At 37.7% G+C, this 21,217-nt stretch overlaps 1 protein-coding gene across 1 annotated transcript; it reads right to left on the bottom strand.

Moving 5' to 3' along the window:
* Position 1: 1 nt before the first annotated feature.
* Positions 2-3,100, bottom strand: LOC113296385 (receptor-like protein 37). Its single transcript, XM_026544695.1, has one exon. The coding sequence runs from the start codon at positions 3,098-3,100 to the stop codon at positions 2-4; it is 3,099 nt and encodes a 1,032-aa protein (XP_026400480.1).
* Positions 3,101-21,217: the final 18,117 nt, after the last annotated feature.

Raw genomic sequence — 21,217 nt, 5'->3', positions numbered from 1 at the left:
TTCAGGTACATCTTGTTAATTTATCAACAACATTATCGACAATTCTCCAGTATACAAACCACCATTTTTCTTTTCTACAAAGTAAAACCAAGAATAGACCCCAAAACCCTACTGCAACACCCAAAATGACAGAACCAAACAACAACAGTTTGTCCCTTGTAGCATCTTCATCTTCTACATTCAGATTAGTATTATCACCTGTAGGACCAATAGGGTCACCGTCGCAGTGCTTCTTCGTCGGGACACCACACAAATAATCGTTTCCAATGAAAGTTGAACCATCCGCTCCCAAGGTTTGGAAGTGAGCATCTGTGGGTATTCTGCCACTCAAATTATTGTAAGATAGGTTTAAATACCCAAGATAGCTCAAGGATACCAATTCCTTCGGGATCTCTCCAGACAGCTTATTGAAACTGAGATCCAATGACTCTAAACCGGTCATGTTTCCAACCTTCGCTGGTATCTTCCCTTGGAAATTATTATTTGACAAGTTAAGCATTGAAAGCCCTTGAAGTAGACCTATCTGTTCTGGGATATTTCCTTCGAGAATGTTGCTTGATAGATCGATTCCTGAACTGTAACCATGTAAGCGTTGAATGTACCGTGAGACCCCTTTGATCCCTATTAGCAGTTGAAGATCTGTAACAGACCAACCGCCACTAAAAAGTGCGTTTGTGTCATTAGGTCTACTTGTTAGCTTTGTCAGATTTCCAAGCTTGCCTTCAAGTGAACCAGATATATTGTTAAATGATAAATCTAAGATCTGTAGTTGATCCAAATTGCTAATACCTTTAGGAATAGATCCATTGAATGAGTTTCCCCTTAAAGAGAGAATCTGAAGATCTTGAAATGAGCCAATGAAAGTTGGTATATTGCCTTCAAATTTGTTGTCTCCTAAAGTAAGATATGTCAGTCTCTCAAGTTTTTGAATGAAGTTTGGGAAAGTACCTTTGAGAAGGTTATGGTGCAAAAGAAGATGCATTATATTTGTCTGTTCAAGCTCATTTGGAACGTATCCAGTGAGATTGTTTATGCCAAGGTGTAGAAAAGAGAGAGAGCTGCAATTTCCCAAACTGGAAGGTATACTTCCACTCAAGGTGTTATTGGAGAGATCAAGAGTTCGAATGCTAATTTCCATTTCCAAGGCTTTGTTCGAACAGAATGAGTGAGGAATCGGACCTGATAGTTGATTACTAGATAATGAAGCATAGCGAGCTTTAGAAAGCCTTTCTCCGACTTCAAATGGGATTTCACCAGTGAACTGATTTTGTGACAGATCGAAAACCATATTCATTTGAGAGGGAACAGGAAGTGCACCTTCTAGAAAGTTGCGCGCCAAATTAATGGACATGAATTGAGTATCATCAAAATGAAAAGCATGTGGTAAGGTTCCTTGGAGCTTGTTTCTTGAGAGATCTAAATTGCGAAGATATTTGTGTTTAAAGAGACAAGCTGGGATAGCTCCTATAAGATTGTTACCAGACAATTCCAGTGTATCAAGATTAGTAAATTTGCAGAAGAAAGCCGGGATCTCTCCTGTAATGTTGCATGACTGCAGCTTTAAACTCTCCATATGGTATTGAGATGGGAATGGTTGCTGAGCAATTTCTACAGTGATGCTATTATTGTTAAGGTTTAGTTCAGTCAGATTTAACTTACTGATCCACGAGTTCAATGAAACGATGCCCTCAACCGCGTTATCACTAATATCAAACACTCTGAGACTTTGAAGCTTGGTGATGCAACTTGGTATTGGTCCAGTTAATTTGTTACGGTCTAACTTGAATTGTTGAAGAGAACTAAGCTCGCAAATTGATTCGGGCATCAGTCCTTGCAGATTGTTTACTGACAATGACAGGTATTGTAACCTTTTCATATTGGATCCAAAAGAAGGAACATAACCAGTTACGTCGTTGTCAGAGAGGTCAAGATACTCCAATTTTGAAAGCGCAGAAATTGTTGTAGGTATCGATCCATCGATTGAACAATCTGATGCAAACAGACTAACCAACACCGGAGCATTCGATATGGAACTTGGAATCGATCCGTTTACACTAGTCAAAGAAATCAAAAGTGCTTGGAGTTTTGGCCATTGACGTTCAAACATCTCTGAAAGATTTACCTGGAGATATTCATTTCCTCTTACATCCAGCTGTTTAATCTGAGGAAGGTAAGGAATCGAGCCTTGCAAATTAAAGCAACCAGCTAGTTCAAGAACTGAAAGGGAAGTAAGACTAGCAATCTGAAGTGGTATTGAAGAATTGAGGTTTTCATTGAAATTCATTTTCAGAGTTGATAGACGAGAAAGATTATGGAACTCCTGGATTGGGAAAAGCGGACTAGAAATACTACAAGCAGATAAATGAAGTTCTTTGAGATCAGCAAGAAAAGATATTGGTTTAGCCCAATTCTTCGTCAGAGATGCCTCGGACAGATCAACACCACTTAATCTCAGTACCCTTAGATTGACTAACTCTCGAACCCAGTCTATGGATGGAGATTCTAGGGAAGCAAGGGGGGAAGAGCTATAACCTAAAGAGGTAGGATCATTATCTTGCACATGACTAGACACGTCGAGGTATCGTAGAGAAGATAGATTGGCAAATTGAGTAGTAATAGAGCCGGAAAACAGTGAGTAGGAGACATCAAGATGAAGGAGATTTTTGAATTTTGATAGCTGATATTGGATTTTTGAGTAGTCGAGATCATTGAATCCAAGATCAAGATACTCAAGGTGAGTTAGATACAAGAGTGAGGCGGAGATTGTACCTGAAAGTGAAGTATTTGGAGTCAGAGGATCAGCATTTTGGAGGTTAATTTCGAGCTCCACATTTCGTAGATCAACCGAAATGATATTTAATGAGTCCGTAGAACATTGAATTCCATACCAGTTGCAGCAGTTCCGATGACGGCCTACTTGCCATGTTGACAGACGATCCGAAAGGTCAGTTACAGAAGATTTGAAGTTCAACAAAGCAATTCTTTCACTGTCGATGCATCCATGACAGATTAGTAGGATTTGAGTACAGATAAAGAACAAAAACATAGAAGTACAAGAATACTGAATTGGTAATTGACTTCTCTTATTGAATGAATTCATGGCAGTAACTGAATGTTTCAACTGAGATCACAAAATTATGCCTTTTCTGATATCGTTTGGGTTTGGATTGCAGTGTATAAGACTAATGACTTGCATTCACGTTGGCTTCTATTGTATTGCTAGATATATAAGCATTATCCTTAAAATGTGACTTATATGTATTTTTCGATTGCCTATTTTTTGAAGAGCTGACTTTATGTTGGCAGTTACTAGGCGAAAACTACGAATGTTGTATGAGTGCAACCTTTGTCTGGTTACGGGTTTATACTCATTATCAGGGATTCAGGATGGTCAAAAACTGTCTCTGTTACCATTTTGAAGCCTGATAAGATACATTTCATGTACTCTACTGAATATATTGAATGATTAGTTAGAATAGAGATATGGTAATAGCAGGCAGCAGCCATATCTAAATAATATCTACGTTCTGGTGTTTGACAATGAATTGCTGGCTCCATATATTAGGTGAATGATAGCTACATGTCTTCCAATCGAATTTATTGCTGCATTATTATTCAACTACTTTTTTTGTCTATTTTTTCAACATTTTCAAGCTAATTGATAACATATATATATTTTTTAATATTATTTTTCTTCAACATTTTCAAGCTAATTTATAATATAATATATTTTCTTTTTCTTAAATAGATTCAGCAATGAATTTAAACATCTTTGACATGAGGATAATATATTTTTGTTGCAGGTTTCAGCGGAACTCATATCACTAAGAAGGATGCCGTGTTCTCCTAGAAGTTTCAACACCATGGATTTTCCCTCACGTCGACCTTCTTTTTCTTTGGTTTTGATCCCCACCTCCATGGTGTCAATAGATGGATCCGATGCATTTGAAGTTACATCGACCTTTTGTTCTCCTCCAACCCACCGGGAAGCCCCCAAATATTCTAAACATGATTGTATAATTTGTATGCATGTTCGAGTAATTCAAGAATCTGCAAATCAAAATGTTAGGGGAAGTAGAAGAATTTGCATTCACCTTGGTGCTGAGCAGAAAACTTTAGGCCAAAAAAAGAACATGCATGGTTGATAAATTAATAGGATGCTGAGACAGTCAGTAACTTGCACTTTCCTCTAGTAAAATTCAGACAAACATATTATATTTTGATTAAAGAGGCATGGAGCTAGTTACACAATATACTGGATTGACGCATAGACTAAACACAAATTTCGTCATACTTCGTATTCACATCAAATTTCTGGTAACGCTCCTATTGTATTTCGTCGTTCTTTTATTTGGAAAAACTCAATCCCTAAGGAGTAAACTTATTTTATCCAAAAACATATAACAAGGAAAGCTGCTCATGGTACGAACTATACGTTGTTTTCCAATTCCTATATATGGTTCTTGAATTATGTTCAATCTTACAGCAGTTTTTTATGGGTAATTCAGAAACTAGAATAGGAGACTAGTAAATTCGCTTTATTTAGGTATTTAAATTGCATTAATACAAAGTGGAAATTAAACCTTGTTAACCCTAACTGTACACAAGTACGTTGCTCCGATGTCACCGCAATTGAAGAAAGAAACCAATTTCAATGCATACTGAGATAAAGATAGAACTAGACATTAAAGTTAGTTGTTCGGCTTGGCAAATTTAACATCTTCTTATGAAGCATTTACTGCTCATTTTAGGGAGTACATACCCTGCTCACTAAAGTTTCTTCCAAAGTTGGGTTACTGTGGACTGCCTAGTGCTTAACTGACGTTTCTATATGGATTAATTTCAGGGGACGTGGGCGATATATGAAGAGCTCGGAGTTGGAGACGTCAAGTTACCTCAAGGATGATTGTCTTAGCATTCACTATACAATTGAAATAGTGCAAGCTCATTCTGTTATTCCTGCACCTCCATCAGATATGATTCAGAATCTCAAGGGTTTGATGGAATCCGAACTTGGTTTAGATGTTACGTTTCAGGTTGGAAATGAATATTTCAGAGACCATAAGTTGATTCTTGTTGTTCGATCTCCCGTATTTAGAGCTATGTTTTTTGAATTAGTGGGTAATCTAGACATGGATACAGTAGCCATTGAAGAGTTTGAGCCCTTTGCCTTCAAGGTAAGGCTTTTGACAATTCAGAATTTTGTTGTCATGCTCTAGTGTGAAAGGACAAATAGTCCCACATTGCTATAATCCGCTTAATTAACTTAAGTATAATATGGAAGGGTCGCTCCACTCATTGCCAATTGGTTTTGAGTTGAATGCCCGCAGACTTTAACATGGTGTCAGAGCTAAGCCCCAGGCCCAAACTTACGTACGCCGGGTGTAGGCCGAGTTACTGGCCGAAGTGTTTAACCGATTTTTTCACTTGTATACCCGGGGTGTAGACCAATGCCGATATTGGCCGAGGTGTTACCCCCTGATTTAGTCACTCACCTGTGTACACCTGTTACCGATGGACTGGTAACTCGTACGTAGGTCCACGTCTGAGGTCCAGTGACGGCCTTACACAGGAGGCGTGTGAAAATACAAATAGTCCCACATTGCTATAATCCGCTTAATTAACTTAAATATAATATGGAAGGGATTAGCTTAAATATAATATGCAAGGACCGCTCCACTCATTGCCATTTGGTTTTGAGTTGGATGCCCGTAGACTTTAATATATAGATTCAATTCTACAGTAACATCTATGTTTTACCTCTATGTATAAATTTACTAGTGCCGTGCCTTATAAATTTCAGCATTCTGTTGTCAAATTTCAGCATCCTGTTTTACCTCTGTGTATAAATTTCAGCATTCTGTTGTCAAATTCTTTTTTCCAATACATAGAGAAGGATGATTTTAATGGAGTTCAAACATGCAAAATGCATGGTCTTATACATTACGTGTTACAGGCCATGTTGTTATTTTTATACTCGGATGAACTTCCTGGAGCACGTGAACTTTCTAATTCAGATTCTCTTTGCACTTCAACTGCAATCATGCAACATCTATTAACTGCAGCAAGATCATTTTGATCTTGCTCGGTTGAGATCTATGTGTGAGGCAAAATTATGTGCAGAAATAACTGCAAATACAATCGCAACAACGCTGGCCCTAGCAGAACAACAGTAATGCCTGCAACTGAAAAGTGTATGTCTAAACATTGCAGCGAAACTCGAAAACTTTGGAGGTAAGTGTATTTCACGAGGAGTGCCAAGCGCATATGTTCAATTTCGGGTCGATCAAAAATATATTTTCTTATCCATTAATTTTTCTTACATGTAGAGTTTTTGAAGTCTGATGGGTTTGCATCTTTGGAGAAGAGTTGTCCCTCGTTATTGATTGATCTGTTGAAGACTAGTGCAGTGGTTGATAAAATCGTAGCCTAATACTTTGCAGGAAAGGAATTTCGGAAACAACAAGAAAGAACTGTTGTAAGAGAGTAAATATGACAAGGGAGAAAGCGCGCTTTATTACTTAGCAATAGGACTAACGTGTTTGGACAATACAGTGTACAAGAACTATGAACTACGTTTTGTCTGATGCATTAAATGCAAGTACTTATCAAATTATTCTTTTTGTTTGGTATGGTATATTTGAAATGAAAAATGGGTCTTAGAATATAGATCTATGCGTTTGACTTTGGATGTTCGACCACCTAGATAATATTGTTAGTTATTGAAGATTAATTAATTATTTCCTAAAGTTAGCCGTGGTTATTTAGGGAAGGGGTTTCCTAAACCGGTTAGAATTCTTGGTGGCCAAGTTTGTAACCTATATAAATAGGTAGTTAGGCCTTGCAGAATTTGTGCATTGTGCAGAATACGATTAAGAGATCGGTGAGAGATTTCTTGTATAGCTTTTAGGTCTAAAGCTAGGATTTCGTTGTGAGAGCATATTGGTGAGGAACAAGAGACAAGGTTATCGTCTCGGGTAATTGTTGCGGTGTAACCAAGGGTTTGCTGGGATTTACACGACGCTGTAATCGTTTTTCTTCATAGTGGATTTGAGTTGGTGCAAGTCAAAGTGGACGTAGACAATATATACAAGTTGTATGTATTGGTCGAACCACTATATATCTTGTATCTTGTGAGTTGATTTATCTTTCTCGTATTATTATAGTTGCTTGTGCTTGGTTTACTTATTATTCATCATAATATCTTAAGATCCGTTATTCCGCGGTTGTCAGTGATTCCCTAAGAAAATCCTGACAACTGGTATCAGAGCTCGGGTTAGAGCTTTAGGGTTTATCGTAGTATGATTGGAGTGGGAGTTATAGGTGATAATAACGAAAGTACGGTAGCTAGGGTTAAAGTTTTTAATGGGAAGAACTTTGCGTTTTGGAAGTCTCAGATGTAAGACTACCTATATGAGAAAGACATTGCTGATCCTTTGGGTGGAGTTGTGAAAAAGGGAGCACGCAAAGACGATGAATGGACAACTCTTGATCGCAAGTGTGTAGCAGTGATCCGTAGATATCTAACGGAGGAAGTCTACAATAACGTACAAGAGGAAACTAGTACGAAGGATCTTATGGATAAACTTGAAAAGTTGTATCAAAAGTCATCAGCCTCGGGGAAGATTATGTTGTGTGAACAATTATTTAATCTGAAGATGCAAGAAGGCGAAGCGATTTCAGCACATCTTGGGAAGTTTAAATCAATTATTTCTCATCTTTCAAAAGTTAGTATTACTTTTGATGATGAAGTTCAAGCTTTACGGTTGTTGTCTTCATTACCAAAGAGTTGGGAGACTGCAAGGACAACCGTAAGCAATTCTGCAGGGAGCGAGAAGTTGAAGCTTGATGATGTGCAACAAAGGTTAATTGCTGAAGAAGAGAGAAGAATAGAACAAGGTTATGTTTCTAGTTCTTCAAGCTCGACCTTAAGTATGCATGATGAAGATAGAGGAAGGAGTTCAAATAGGAACAACAACAACAAATCCAGATGGAAGTCTAGAGGGAAGTCTAGGGGGGATCTCAATCTCGACCTAGAGGTGTTGTTGAGTGTTGGGCGTGTAAGAAAGTAGGACACTTCAAGCGCGATTGTCCGGAAAACAAAGGTGCTAATAATGGTGGAAACAAAGGTAATCAAGAAGAGTTCAACGTAGTTGCAGCTGCGGAACTGGTGAAGGTTGTTGTTGATAACAAGAAGATGATTACGGAAGATTTTCTAATACTCCCTGAGGACAAGCAAGATGAGTCTTGGATTATAGACTCGGGAGCTTCTTTCCATGCAACGGGTGATAAGAGTATTATGATCTCTTAGAAACAAGGATACTATGGCCAAGTATTCTTGGGTGACGGTGAAGCGTGCGACATCATCGGTTTGGGTGATGGGATCTTGAAAGTCAATGGTTCGACATGGAAATGGAAGGATGTACGACACGTTCCAAATTTGAAGAAGAACTTGGTGTCTGTGGGCCAAGATTGTGATGATGACTGTGAAGTTGTGTTAACGAAACACAATTGGAAAGTAAAGAAAGGGGCTATGATATTAGCTCGTGGAGTTAGAGTCAATACTCTATACCGGACTTCAGATGGAACTACTTTAGCAGTGGCTAGTAGTGGTGAAGACACTAACTTATGGCATAGAAGATTAGGGCACATGAGCGAGAAGAACATGAAGATTCTATGTTCAGGAGGATATCTACCTAAGGTGAAGTTTGTTGATATGAGTTTTTGTGAAGACTGTGTTCTTGGAAAACAAAAACGGGTTAGTTTCAGCAGAGGAGGAAGAGACTTGAGAAGTGCAAAACTTGATTTGGTTCACACGGATGTATGGGGACCAATTGATGTTGCATCTCACAGCGGGCTCCAGTATTATGTCACCTTTATTGATGATCACTCAATGAAGGTGTGGCTTTACTTCATGAAGAATAAGTTCGAGGTGTAGGAAGTGTTTAAGAAGTGGAAAGCTTTGGTTGAAACAGAAATTGGTCTGAAGTTGAAGTGTCTAAGGTCATACAACGGTGGTGAGTATGAGAAGACAGAATTCTTACAGTTATGTGCTACAAATGGAATTCGTTTGGAGAGGACAGTTCCAAGGACACCACAGGAGAATGGAGTAGCAGAACATATGAATTGGACGTTTAATGCACGTGCAAGGTGCATGAGGTTGCAGCCTGGTTTTCCCGAGACCTTCTGGGCACATGCAACAAAGGCGGCTGCTTATCTAATTAACAGGACACCTAGTAGTCCATTAGATACGAAGATACCAGAGGAGGTTTGGACTGGAAAAAAGGTAAATCTTTCATATTTGAAAGTTTTTGGTTGTGTTGGTTATGTTCATCTTAGTCCCGGTGAGAGGTCTAAGATAGGTGCTCAAGCAAAGAAGTGTATATTCCTTGGTTATGGAATTGACGCTTTTGGGTATAAACTTTCGGACTATGAGGGTCACAAATTTATTAGAAGTAGAGATATCACTTTAATGAGAATGAGATGTATAAGGGCAGGAATACATCACAAGTTGAAGATGTCAGGTCAAGCAACGTCGATAAAGAGTTGTATATCGATATTGATGATGTTTCTGGAAGAAGTGTGGAACAATAAGAGCATGATGTTGCTGATGGCATAGAAGTACAAGTTGAAGAGACCTCTACTGCAGTGGGAGTTATTCCTACAGTTTCACAAGAAGTACGGAGATCGTCAAGAACTCCTAAACCAAACCCAAGGTATGCTTTGAATTATCTATTACTTACAGATGGAGGCGAACTTGAAGATATTAAGGAAGCACTAGCGGCTGATGATTCAGGAAAGTGGAAACTTGCTATGAAGGATGAGATAAATTCACTTGATGAGAATGACACTTGGGTGTTAGTAAAATTACCAAGAGGTAAGAAGGCGTTGCATAACAAGTGGGTTTATCGGATGAAATCTGAAGCAAATGGAGAGATTCGCTACAAGGAGAGGTTGGTTGTGAAAGGTTTCCAGCAAAAACCTGGTGTTGATTATAACGAGATATTTTCTCCAGTTGTGAAGATGACTACTATTCGAGTAGTGTTCAGTCTAGTAGCTTCTTAAGATCTCTACCTTGAACAGTTGGATGTAAAGACAGTTTTTCTTCATGGTGACCTATATGAAGAAATTTACTGAAGCATCCAGAAGGATTCATAGTAAAAGGAAAGGAAGAGATGGCGTGCAAGCTAAAGAAGAGTTTGTATGGTTTAAAACAAGCCCCGAGACAGTGGTACAAGAAGTTTGATAACTTCATGCATAGAAGTGGTTACTCACGGTGTAATGCAGATCATTTTTGTTTCTTCAAAAGGAATGATTCTGACTATATGATATTACTACTGTATGTGGATGATATGTTGGTTGTCGGAACATCTCTACAAGAAGTTGAGAATTTGAAGAAACAATTAGCAAGTGATTTTGATATGAAAGATCTTGGTGAAGCAAAGCAGATTCTTGGTATGAGGATCATAAGAGATAGAGCTAAGGGTGTACTTATGCTTAGTCAGGCTGAATATATTGAACGAGTGTTGAAAAGGTTCAATATGGAGAATGCTAAACCAGTTAGTTCTCCACTTGGAATTCAAATTCGTCGTTCAAGTATGCAGTGTACGAAGACAGATGAAGAAAAGGAGTGCATGTCTAATGTACCATATTCTTCGGCTATTGGGAGTCTAATGTATGCTATGGTGTGCCCGAGACCGGATATTGCACATGTAGTGGGAGTAGTGAGTAGACATGCAAGCAACCCAGGAAAACAACATTGGGAAGCTGTGAAGTGGATTCTCAGGTATTTGAGAGGTAACACAAATGTACCATTGTGCTATGGAAAAGGTGGTTCTATTTTGAGGGGTTATGTGGATGCAGACTTCGCAGGTGATGTAGATAAAAGGCGAAGTACGACCGGTATGTTTATACTATGGGGTCAGCTGCAGTGAGTTGGAACTCAAGGTTACAGAAGTTGGTGACATTGTCTACTACGGAATCGGAGTACGTAGCGGTGACGGAAGCGAGCAAGGAGATGATTTGGTTACAAGGATTATTAGCTGAGTTGGGAAAGGAACAAGGAGATAATGTTATGTTTAGCGACAGTCAAAGTGTTATACATTTAGCCAAGAACTCAGCCTATCATGCTAGGACAAAGCATATAGATATCCGTTATCATTTCATTCGGGATCTTCTATAAGAAGGAGAGTTGAAGCTCGAGAAGATTCTTGGTTCGAAGAATCCGATGGATATGTTTACCAAGGGAGTTACATCAGACAAGCTAAATCTCTGCAAGGCTTTAGTTGGTCTCTCATAATGAGGATCTGGGAGGGGAGCCGCACTAACAAGGAAGATGTTTTAGCACCGTCAATCCAAAGTTGAAGAATGGAAGACAGTCAATAAGTCTTCAAAGTGGGAGATTGTTAGTTATTGAAGACTAATTAATTATTTCCTAAAATTAGCCGTGGTTATTTAGGGAAGGGATTTCCTAAACCGGTTAATATTCTTGGTGGCCAAGTTTGTAACCTATATAAATAGGTAGTTAGGCCTTGTAGAATTTGTACATTGTGTAGAAAACGATTAAGAGATCGGTGAGAGATTTCTTGTATAGCTTTTAGGTCTAAAGCTAGGGTTTCGTTGTAAGATCATATTGGTGAGGAACAAGAGACAAGGTTATCGTCTCGGGTAATTGTTGCGGTGTAACCAAGGGTTTGCTGGGATTCACACGACGCTGTAATCGTTTTTCTTCATAGTGTATTTGAGTTGGTGCGGCTCAAAGTGGACGTAGACAATATATACAAGTTGTATGTATTGGCCGAACCACTATAAATCTTGTATCTTGTGAGTTGATTTATCTTTCTCGTTTTAATATAGTTGCTTGTGCTTGGTTTACTTATTATTCATCAAAATATCTCAAGATCCGTTATTCCGCGGTTGTCAGTGATTCCCTAAGAAAATCCTGACAAATATTATTATCATTAAGTTTAATTTACCATCAAGCTCTTACTTATGTTTGATTAAGATACAAATACTTTCTTGTTGTCTATCTTGATGGGTTTGTTAGTCTTGAAAACTGTCTTGATAGAAAGAAAATAAGATTCCTCGCATGCTTGAAATATTAGCAAAAGCGATATAGATTTGGCATAATTCTTTAATATATAGTAGAATTTAGACAGGTAAAGGTTTGATAATTAATGCCTTTAAAAGATGCATTTTTGGAAAATTTATCTTGCTTGATATGTAAGATGATGGGCATATGCAGCAAAAATGCCAGGATTTTTTAAGTCTGTTCAAGAGTTGTTCCCAAGAGTATATACTGAAAGGATATCATCAGCGGAACTATCTGGATTATTGGAAAATAAAGCCGGAAAACTAAGAGGAGGCATAAAGATGGAGACTTTTGAATTTTGAAAGATGATATTAGATTTTTGAGTACTCGAGATCAAAATATTCAAGGTGAGTTAGATGGAATAGTGAAGCAGAGATCATACTACTGAGTGAAGTATTTGGAGGCGAAGGACCAGAACTTTGGAGGTTAATTTCGAGCTCTGCATTTCAACGATCAACTGAAGTGGCATATAACGAGTCTGCAGAACGTTGGATTCCGTCGCAGTTGCAGCAGTTCCTGTGACGGCCTACGTTCCATGTTCACAGACGATCGGAAGGGTGGATGCATCCATTACAGATTACAACGATTTGAGTAACGAGTAAGAACAAAATCAGAGAAGTATATTTTTTTTTGCTCGGCAAAGAAGGGAAATTTATGAAAAGAATGAAATAATACAAAACCCACTAACCAAGGAGGCTAGGACAACAAACTGAAACCCCCAACTGAAAAAGAAAGATTCCAAAAAAGAAGAAAAACAACCCAGACATCCTATGTTAATGAGGATGTAAAAAAAAATTAGACCATCCTACAATTACATTCGTTGTATTGATACCCTTAAAGCAATCCAGGCCTCTAGACCAGTTGAAGGCATCTATTTTTATATCTCTAATGACATCTTGCAGCTTGAACGTCTTTTCGGAGAAGGCAATGGTGTTACGAGCTTTCCATAATCCCCAAGGGATGGATGCCGGAAGTATTTTCCACAGTTGTTTTCCTTGGGCGGATAGAGGAGGATTCTTCCATCCCATGATAACCTCCTTGACAGTACGAAGTATAGGACTGCTACCTCCAACAAAGTTCATGAAGTAGTTCTAAACTCTAATAGCCGATGTACATTGCAGAAGGAGGTGGTCTTCAGTTTCTTCGGTCAGACCACATAGATAACACAAATTTTGTGAATCTAAAGCACATTTTCTACGGTGCAGGTTGCTTAAGGTTGGCAACCTATTCAAACAAACTTTCCAGAGAAAGAAACCAACACGATGTGGCCATGCTCTAGACCACACCTTAGAACTAGGAAAAGGAATGATAGGATCAATACCTTGAGAGTAGTTGTTATAAATCGTTTTAACTGAACATGTACCCTTCTTGTCGCCGATCCAAATAAGCTGATCATCCATGTCAGGAATGAGCACAATGGAATCCAACAAAGGTATAACGATACAAAGTTCCGCAATTTCTGTATCATACAAACGTCTTCTGTGACTAAGACCCAAATTCCATTTAAAACCATCAACATCATTTTGAAAAGCAGCCATAATAGAGATATTTTTGGAACTAGATAAGCTATAGTTGAGAAAATGTTTCTCCAAAGACTGACTCCACACTTCTCCTTAGGTTGATGCGTTCTCTAACCTAGATCAGCAATTTCATGCTTGTCCTTAACAACCCGAGACCAGAGAGCTTCTGATTCATTGCCAAGCCTCCACCACCACTTCTGAAGAAGAGAGCAATTCAAATGCTTTAAACTTCTGATACCCAAACCTCCAACTTTTAAGGATTTACAAACGTTTCTCCACCCTACCTAATGGTGCTTCTTAGACGTAGCAGATTCATCCCATAAAAAATCTCTAATTACCTTTTCAATAGCTTTTATCACTTTAGAAGGAGCCATGAAAAGAGAGAAATAGTAAATGGGAATGCTTTGTAGAACACTTTTAATTAGAGAAAGCTTACCAGCTCGTGAAAGAGTTTTACACTTACATGAAGCCAATCTTGCCTTATATATTTCCACAATCCTATCCCATTTAGAAGCAGAATTTGATTTGTCTCCCAAAGGCATGCCAAGATACTGAGTTGGAAAACAGTCACACGAACATCCCATAATGTCATCCATACCTTCAATGTCCTGAACATTACCAACATTACTATTGGAACCAAAGCAAAATGTACTTCAAATTCCTGACTTGCTCAACATTATCATCCAAAAAAACTAACGTATCGTCAGAGAAGTATAAGAATACTGAATTGGATTGACACTTCTGTTATTGAATAAATTCACGGCTAACCGACTGTCTTAACTGAGATAACAAGATTATGCTTTGTCTGATATTTTTTGGGTTTGAATATTGTGTTGTATATATATAGACTAGTGACTTACATTCATGTTGACTTCTATTATATTACTAGATATATTATACTGCATTAACCTTGAATTGGGACTAGCTATAATATGTATTTTTTGGTTGTCTATTTTATACTGCATTAACCTTGAATTGGGACTAGTTATAATATGTATTTTGTGGTTGTCTATTGTTTTGGAGAGCAGACTTTAGGTTCATACTCATTATTCATTAACAGGATAGTCAAATATTCTGTGTGTTACCATTTAAAAGCCTGATAGATATATTTCACAGCACTCTACTGGATATATAAAATGATTAGTTAGAGTAGAGAAATGGTAATAGCCCTGATAATATCTACATTCTGGTGTTTGACATGTCTTGGAATCGAATTTATTGCTGCATTATTTTTCAACTGTTTTTTTTTTTGTCTATTTTCTCAACATTTTCTAACTAATTTTTATATATATATATTCCTTTTTTGTAAATAAATTCAAGAATGAATTAAAACATCATTTTTGACACCATGGATTTTCCCTAAGAAGGATGTCGTGTTTTCTTAGAAGTTTCAACACCATGGATTTTCCCTGACCTTATGACGCAGGCTAGTTCATCAATAGATGGATCTGGAAACCGGTTAATTCAAGAATCTGCAAATCAAAATGTTAGGGAAACTAGAAGAATTTGCAGTCACTTGGTGATGAGCAGAAAACCTTAGGCAAAAAATCATGCATGGTTGATAAATTAATAAGATGCTGATAATGGCAATTGCAAGATGAAACTTAGCTTATATAAAGACAACTTTCTTTATTGATGTTTAAAAATCTCTCAAAACTAAACACAAGCTCTAATCTTGCTCATATGATCAACCACAACTTTGGTGATCATATATATATAGAACTATGAATTCCTTTTCCTAGTCCTATTACCTTATTACATGTCTTTCCTTTTCTTAGAACTAGATGACTTCTAATTCCCTTAGGATTACATCAATTTCCTAATCTTGTCCTAACCAGCTTGTTAGTGACTTCTATGTTGAAGTTTAACCAACATTCTCCCCGTTAAGCTTCAACCTTACCCGTGACATATCTTGTACTCCAATCAGTTGTCTCATTTCTTCAAACTTGATCCGAGCTAATTCCTTTGTCAATATATCTGCTTTCTGCTCAGTTCCAGGTATGTGTTCTACGTTAATGACCTCCTTCTCGATGCATTCTCGTATAAAATATTACCTTTTGTGAATGTGTTTCGTCTTCCCATGAAACACTGGATTTTTAGTGAGTGTAATTGCAGACTTATTATCAATCTTGATGAGAACTTTTTCAGGTTCTCTTCCTTTGATTTCACCCAACAGTTCTTGAAGCCATATTGATTGTTTAGCTGCTTCTGTTATTAAGAGATGAATTGTCTCTAGTCTAGCAACTGGCGCGAAAACTTCATCAAAGTCTATACCTGATTCTTGAACGTATCCCTTAGCTACAGGTCTTGCCTTATATTTGTTGACAGTACCATCATCATTCCGTTTTATTTTGAAGATCCACTTAAGACCAATCACTTTTACCCTGACTAAGATTTTATTTTGAAGATCCACCAAATTCCATTCATGTGATTCAAATAATAATTCCATGCAATTATAGCTCAAACATAAAAATATAGACTCTTATTCTTTGCCAATATAGATTCTCAAAATATTAGTTATAAATCGTAAGCATGGAACATCAAACATTTAAGCAAGCATGACCCATCAAATAAAATGATAACTAATTAATTCAAACCATAAATAAATTAAAAACAAGTGCAAAAGTCATAAAAAAATTATTAAAATTACCACATGCGTGAAATAGGACTCCATCCGTCGTCCCAGTGTTGGGATTTAGCTTCTCATATTAATCACTTGCTCAAAATACATGTTTGTTGCTCAAAAGTTGATTAAAAGGATAAAAATGAGTAAAAAAGTGAATGTACGACCCACATAAGGCGTCACAAAAAGAACGATAAGAGACAGGTGCTGCTGATGTTGAGACTTCCCTGCGACCCTCCAGTGTGCGTCTTAGACACTGTTGATTAACGACTGTCTACGCAAGTCTGTTCTTCGTGTTCTTGGTATTCTTCATCATCATCAGCAGCAGCAGAAACAGAGTTTGATCAACTCGTGATTTCTTGCTCCTGAGCTATCCTCTCGACCTCCAACTCTCGACACCCATTCTCTGTGATACCAGAAATCTATTTATACTCCTCAGCCTCATTTAATCATGCCATAACTCAAGATAATTCTCTCTTTACTCGGATTAAAGAGAAAATATTTTTTGGATATTTTCTTCCTTTAATTAGCTCTCCACGCGCTGAAATGATGTATAAACACTCCAAACATGATCTTACACGCTGTAGAACTGATTCAACACTCTCCAAACACATGAGTACACGTCTAAATTTGATGTGATCGTGTGATATTCATTTCTTGAACGTGCTTCCTGATTTCTTGATTGCGATGATTCCAGCCAATTATGATCGATCCTAACACCCAAAATGTCTTCCTCTATCCATATCACAAATACCCATTGAAAATCAGAGGTTTAATCGAACTCTAACCCCTCCAAAAATCGATCAACCCAACTGCCAGTGAGAAGAAATATTTTCCCGCCTTTTTCCAAAATTTGAATTATGAGAAGAAAAGTGTCCTTCCCCTAATCCTGTACGTGTGTCCCTTTAGCAATTGGGGTGGAAATAGTAATTTTGGGGTGGAAATATTAATTTTTCTGGGTTCCTCCGGTACATTTCTGGGACGCTTCCGGTGCATTTCTGAGGTGCCTCCGGTACATTCTCTTGGGGTGTAAAACACTATTTTTCGAGCTCATTTCGCCGCAAAGGCTTATTTCTCTAAAAACATCTACAAAAACACAAAATAACACAATAAGTACTTAATCGAGTCTAACAATACAGAATATTGAGAACAAAATAGACACATAAATGCGTCTATCAAATACCCCCAAACTTATTATTTGCTAGTCCTCGAGCAAAACTAATAAAAAAATAAATAAAACCGAGTTAATCTCGGGAGGGTTTACCAGAGGTGTGCCCACAAAACCATTACTCCAGACCCTAGCTTATCTATGCAGAACCTTGGAAGGCACTAAAGAATCTCCTTGGTTGGCATACTTATTGACTATAGGAGGAAGTACCCTGATGCGAAATTCCAATTGCTGTACACTAGTTTGCACTCAAGCATACTAAAATTCATATAAAGTGACAGAGCTCTACTCAGATAGTTGCACTATGAACATCATATTTGGAGTCAAACTACTCATATGGATAGAAAAAGGAGATTGAAATAGAAAAATGTAGATGGTTTTGATGTTAACCAAATGATCGATGTTTCACATATCTGTCTGAATGCCACTTCCAGAATGAACCTATCCTAATGGACTGAGATACTGGTCTGACTAATATCAACACAACTGGCATATACAAGGGAACCAGTGGTCAATAAATTAAATATAGATCAACAAACTGGCAAATACAAGGGAACCAGCAGTTGACTACACATAACAATAACCATTTTTTTTTACTTAACGGCATGAATAGATCTTTTTGATCCAAGCGCATGCTTCTTGTCAGCAGATTAAACGATAGTTCCCACGGGTCCTGCACTTGCTTAGGCGACGGAAACAGGGAGAACACACGCATATTTCTATCCAAGTGTTAATACTTATTCCGATTGGTCTAACTGGTCCGGTCTTTTTTTTTTAGTAACTCAGTCACTCTAATTCATCCTAGTAGTGGTAACAACTTGAATCGTGTGCCCCACCTAATCACTTAGAGAAACATAGTTTAAAATGAAAAAATAAAATAAAGAAATGAAAAGGACTCAACGAGATATGGTGCAACTATCATGTTATTTCTAACACATGAGCTCTGTGCTTTTATGAATAGACTCTATAGATGTTTCCATCTAATCAGATTGGTTCCTCAACTCCTATAACCAAGATGTTCCCATCCACTTAGATTGGTTAGTTCAAACCTTAATAGGCATAAATTTCTAGGCTTTGGAGTTTACTAATTGCAACTAAAAAGTTTCTCACATACCCCCAAACTTAAATTTAACATTGTCCTCAATGTTCTAAAGATGAGACTAAAAGCATGAACAAGGAGAAACTGTTACCATTTGAAGCGAAAGAGTTAAGGAAAGATATTACCGTGTTGCATGAGCATGGGATACCTCCCAAGAAGTTCTAAGTTTAAAGTCTTCAGCCAGACTTAGGAAAGGATTAGTCAACTCGAACCATAAAGTAACAGTCGAAATAACTAAGGGTCTTCAAAACTAAAAAGAGCTGACCAAAGGAAACTGCAATGAACAAAGAAAGTGAACAAGACTAGCATGCCCTTACTTAGTTTCCTGATTAAGAAATTTATATCTAATTGTGGTTCAGGTTCAGGTTCTACGAAAGGGTCTAAATAGAAAATTTTCATTGGCTGCGTTTCTTCATAGGTGGGATCCGAATCATTAGGTCCTAGAGTCTGGAAAAACTCAAATATGATCTTAGAAGCGCACAATAATAACCTAAATAACTGAGGATCCTCTAAGTCAATAAGATTTGACTTACATAATTGACCACAATGAGAGTAGTGGTCATTCTTAAGCAAATGTGTCGATTTTAATTTCCTAAAGCATTTAAGTTTAGTCTCACAACTTAATATTCGACACATTTGGAATATAAACGTTCCCACAGTTGGAAGAAAACTATTTGGTGGGAAAACAAAGTCAATCTGGGGATCATAGCCTGGGCAAACCACATCAACCAGAGGATGGGTTTCTAACGACTGAACTTCTTCCTGGACATCATTAGGTTCGGGAAAACGAGTATGAAGGTAATCTTGTAAAATTGTCGAGGCAGAGATATCAAGTCCTAAGTGAAGGGACTTTCTTAGAGTTAAAGGTAAGGCACTAGGAAGGTGATAATCACCCCCAAACTTAGAGTTTTGGGTATATCTAGATAGACTAGCTACAATTTCCCTAATTTCTAGGTCATCAAATTCTTGGAAATGGTCAATTGATTCTTCTAAGTCAGGTTCATCATCACTCATCTCTACGAGTTCATCTTCTTCGTCTAAGACTATTGTTTCTAAATCGCTAGACTCTAAAACATTATTCTCAGAATAAACTCGTTCCTCTAAATCATTATCAGCTTTGTAAACAGGAAATACTACATCGTCTAAAACGAGGGTATCTCTAGTCAAATCCTCGTCCTTTTGAATAGGTGAATAATTATTAAAATTATTTGGATTTGAACTAGAAATAATATTATCATTGTAAAGCTCAATTGGAGTAACCATTTCCTGATCACTATTCCTACATAAGTATGATTCTCCATCAACACTATCCTCATCATAATAACATGAAAAAGATCGAACCTCATCAAAACAAGTAGCGCTACCAATTCTAACCTTGTCATCTTGATTATAACTATCCTCATTTTTAAGGGTATTATTGGAAACACTATATTGGAAAGTAATATTATTTCGAGCAAGTATTTCGTTCGTCTCAGCCATCAGCTTGAGGGATTCCTCTATAGAAAGTTCACTCATTATTGTAGTTCTTTCGTCTAGAATTATACTATTCATCTCAGCTAAATTACGCGTCGACTCAGCTAACTCCCTGAGGGACTCTTCTAAAGGAGGAATAGGAACAGATGGATCATAAAAAGGACTACTTTTCAATAGTTAGATTGTATCCTATAGAGACGAAGAACTAGTACTATAATCTTCTTGCTCGTAAGACTGATGCATGTGTGGATAGTAATTGGGCTCACCAGGGTATGACCCATATCCTTCCAAATGATGGCGTTCCCAACCACTATTCCCAACATGGTCATAGAAAGGATGATGTCCATATTCAAATTCAGGTCGACAATCATTGTATTGGCTTCTATCATACCAGTTCGAAATTCTTAATTGCAAGGGAATTCTACACAATCAAAAACAAGGCTGACTCGACCAAATCAAATCTATAAAATCTAGCAAACAACAAGCATGATGGCTCCACTTAGATTGTTTCTAGACCAGCTTCTAATCCTTCGAAAGGGAATTCGTTACAATTTAAGCAAACCCCTCAGGAATCAATCCGAGTCAAAGTAAGTTGAATTGAGGCAAGGGAAGCTCAGTGGAGATTTGATACCCAAGGCCTCACCGCTATCACAAGGCGGCGCAGTCACACATTCAACTCACAGAAACCATCATGAACTTCGAAGTATGCTAAAAAGAGTAACCAATATTTTTCGAAAGATTTTCCTACCAAGCTCGTTACCCTATCGGTCTCGTTCTAATCAAATTTTAAGCTTGGGTTAGCGTTAGGTTTCGTTTTCCTAAGGCGGGCAAGAAGGGAGCGGTGATGAAATCCGAACCCTTATCTTGTATTGGCCAGGCCTTGCCCTTTACTAGGAATTTAAAAACAGTCCAAATTCGTCCTCAATCAATGAATCACCTTAAGGAATACAGTAACTCGCTTACAGGAGATTCGCGAGTGTTTCGATGGACTTACCTCCCGTACCAGACGGGGGATGAACCGTTGAAGTCAACTCGGGCCACGACTCCTATGTCATGTACGAACCCGAGGGGCCGAGACAATATTGTAATCGTCGTCCTTCCTTGCAAACAATTTTATATTTAATGTACCCTTCCTTAGGGTTTAAAAAAATAAAAATAATAATTGTCCAAGTCCAAAGTCCAAATAAAGTGCAAAAGAAAAGAAAAAAAAAATAATTACAAAAAACGGAAGTTCTCTAAAAAT

Source organism: Papaver somniferum, chromosome 7 (genome assembly GCF_003573695.1).
Source record: "Papaver somniferum cultivar HN1 chromosome 7, ASM357369v1, whole genome shotgun sequence".
Lineage (NCBI taxonomy): Eukaryota > Viridiplantae > Streptophyta > Magnoliopsida > Ranunculales > Papaveraceae > Papaver > Papaver somniferum.
The sequence above is the reverse complement of the archived record's forward strand: the minus strand, read 5'-3'. Positions and strand labels throughout refer to the sequence as shown.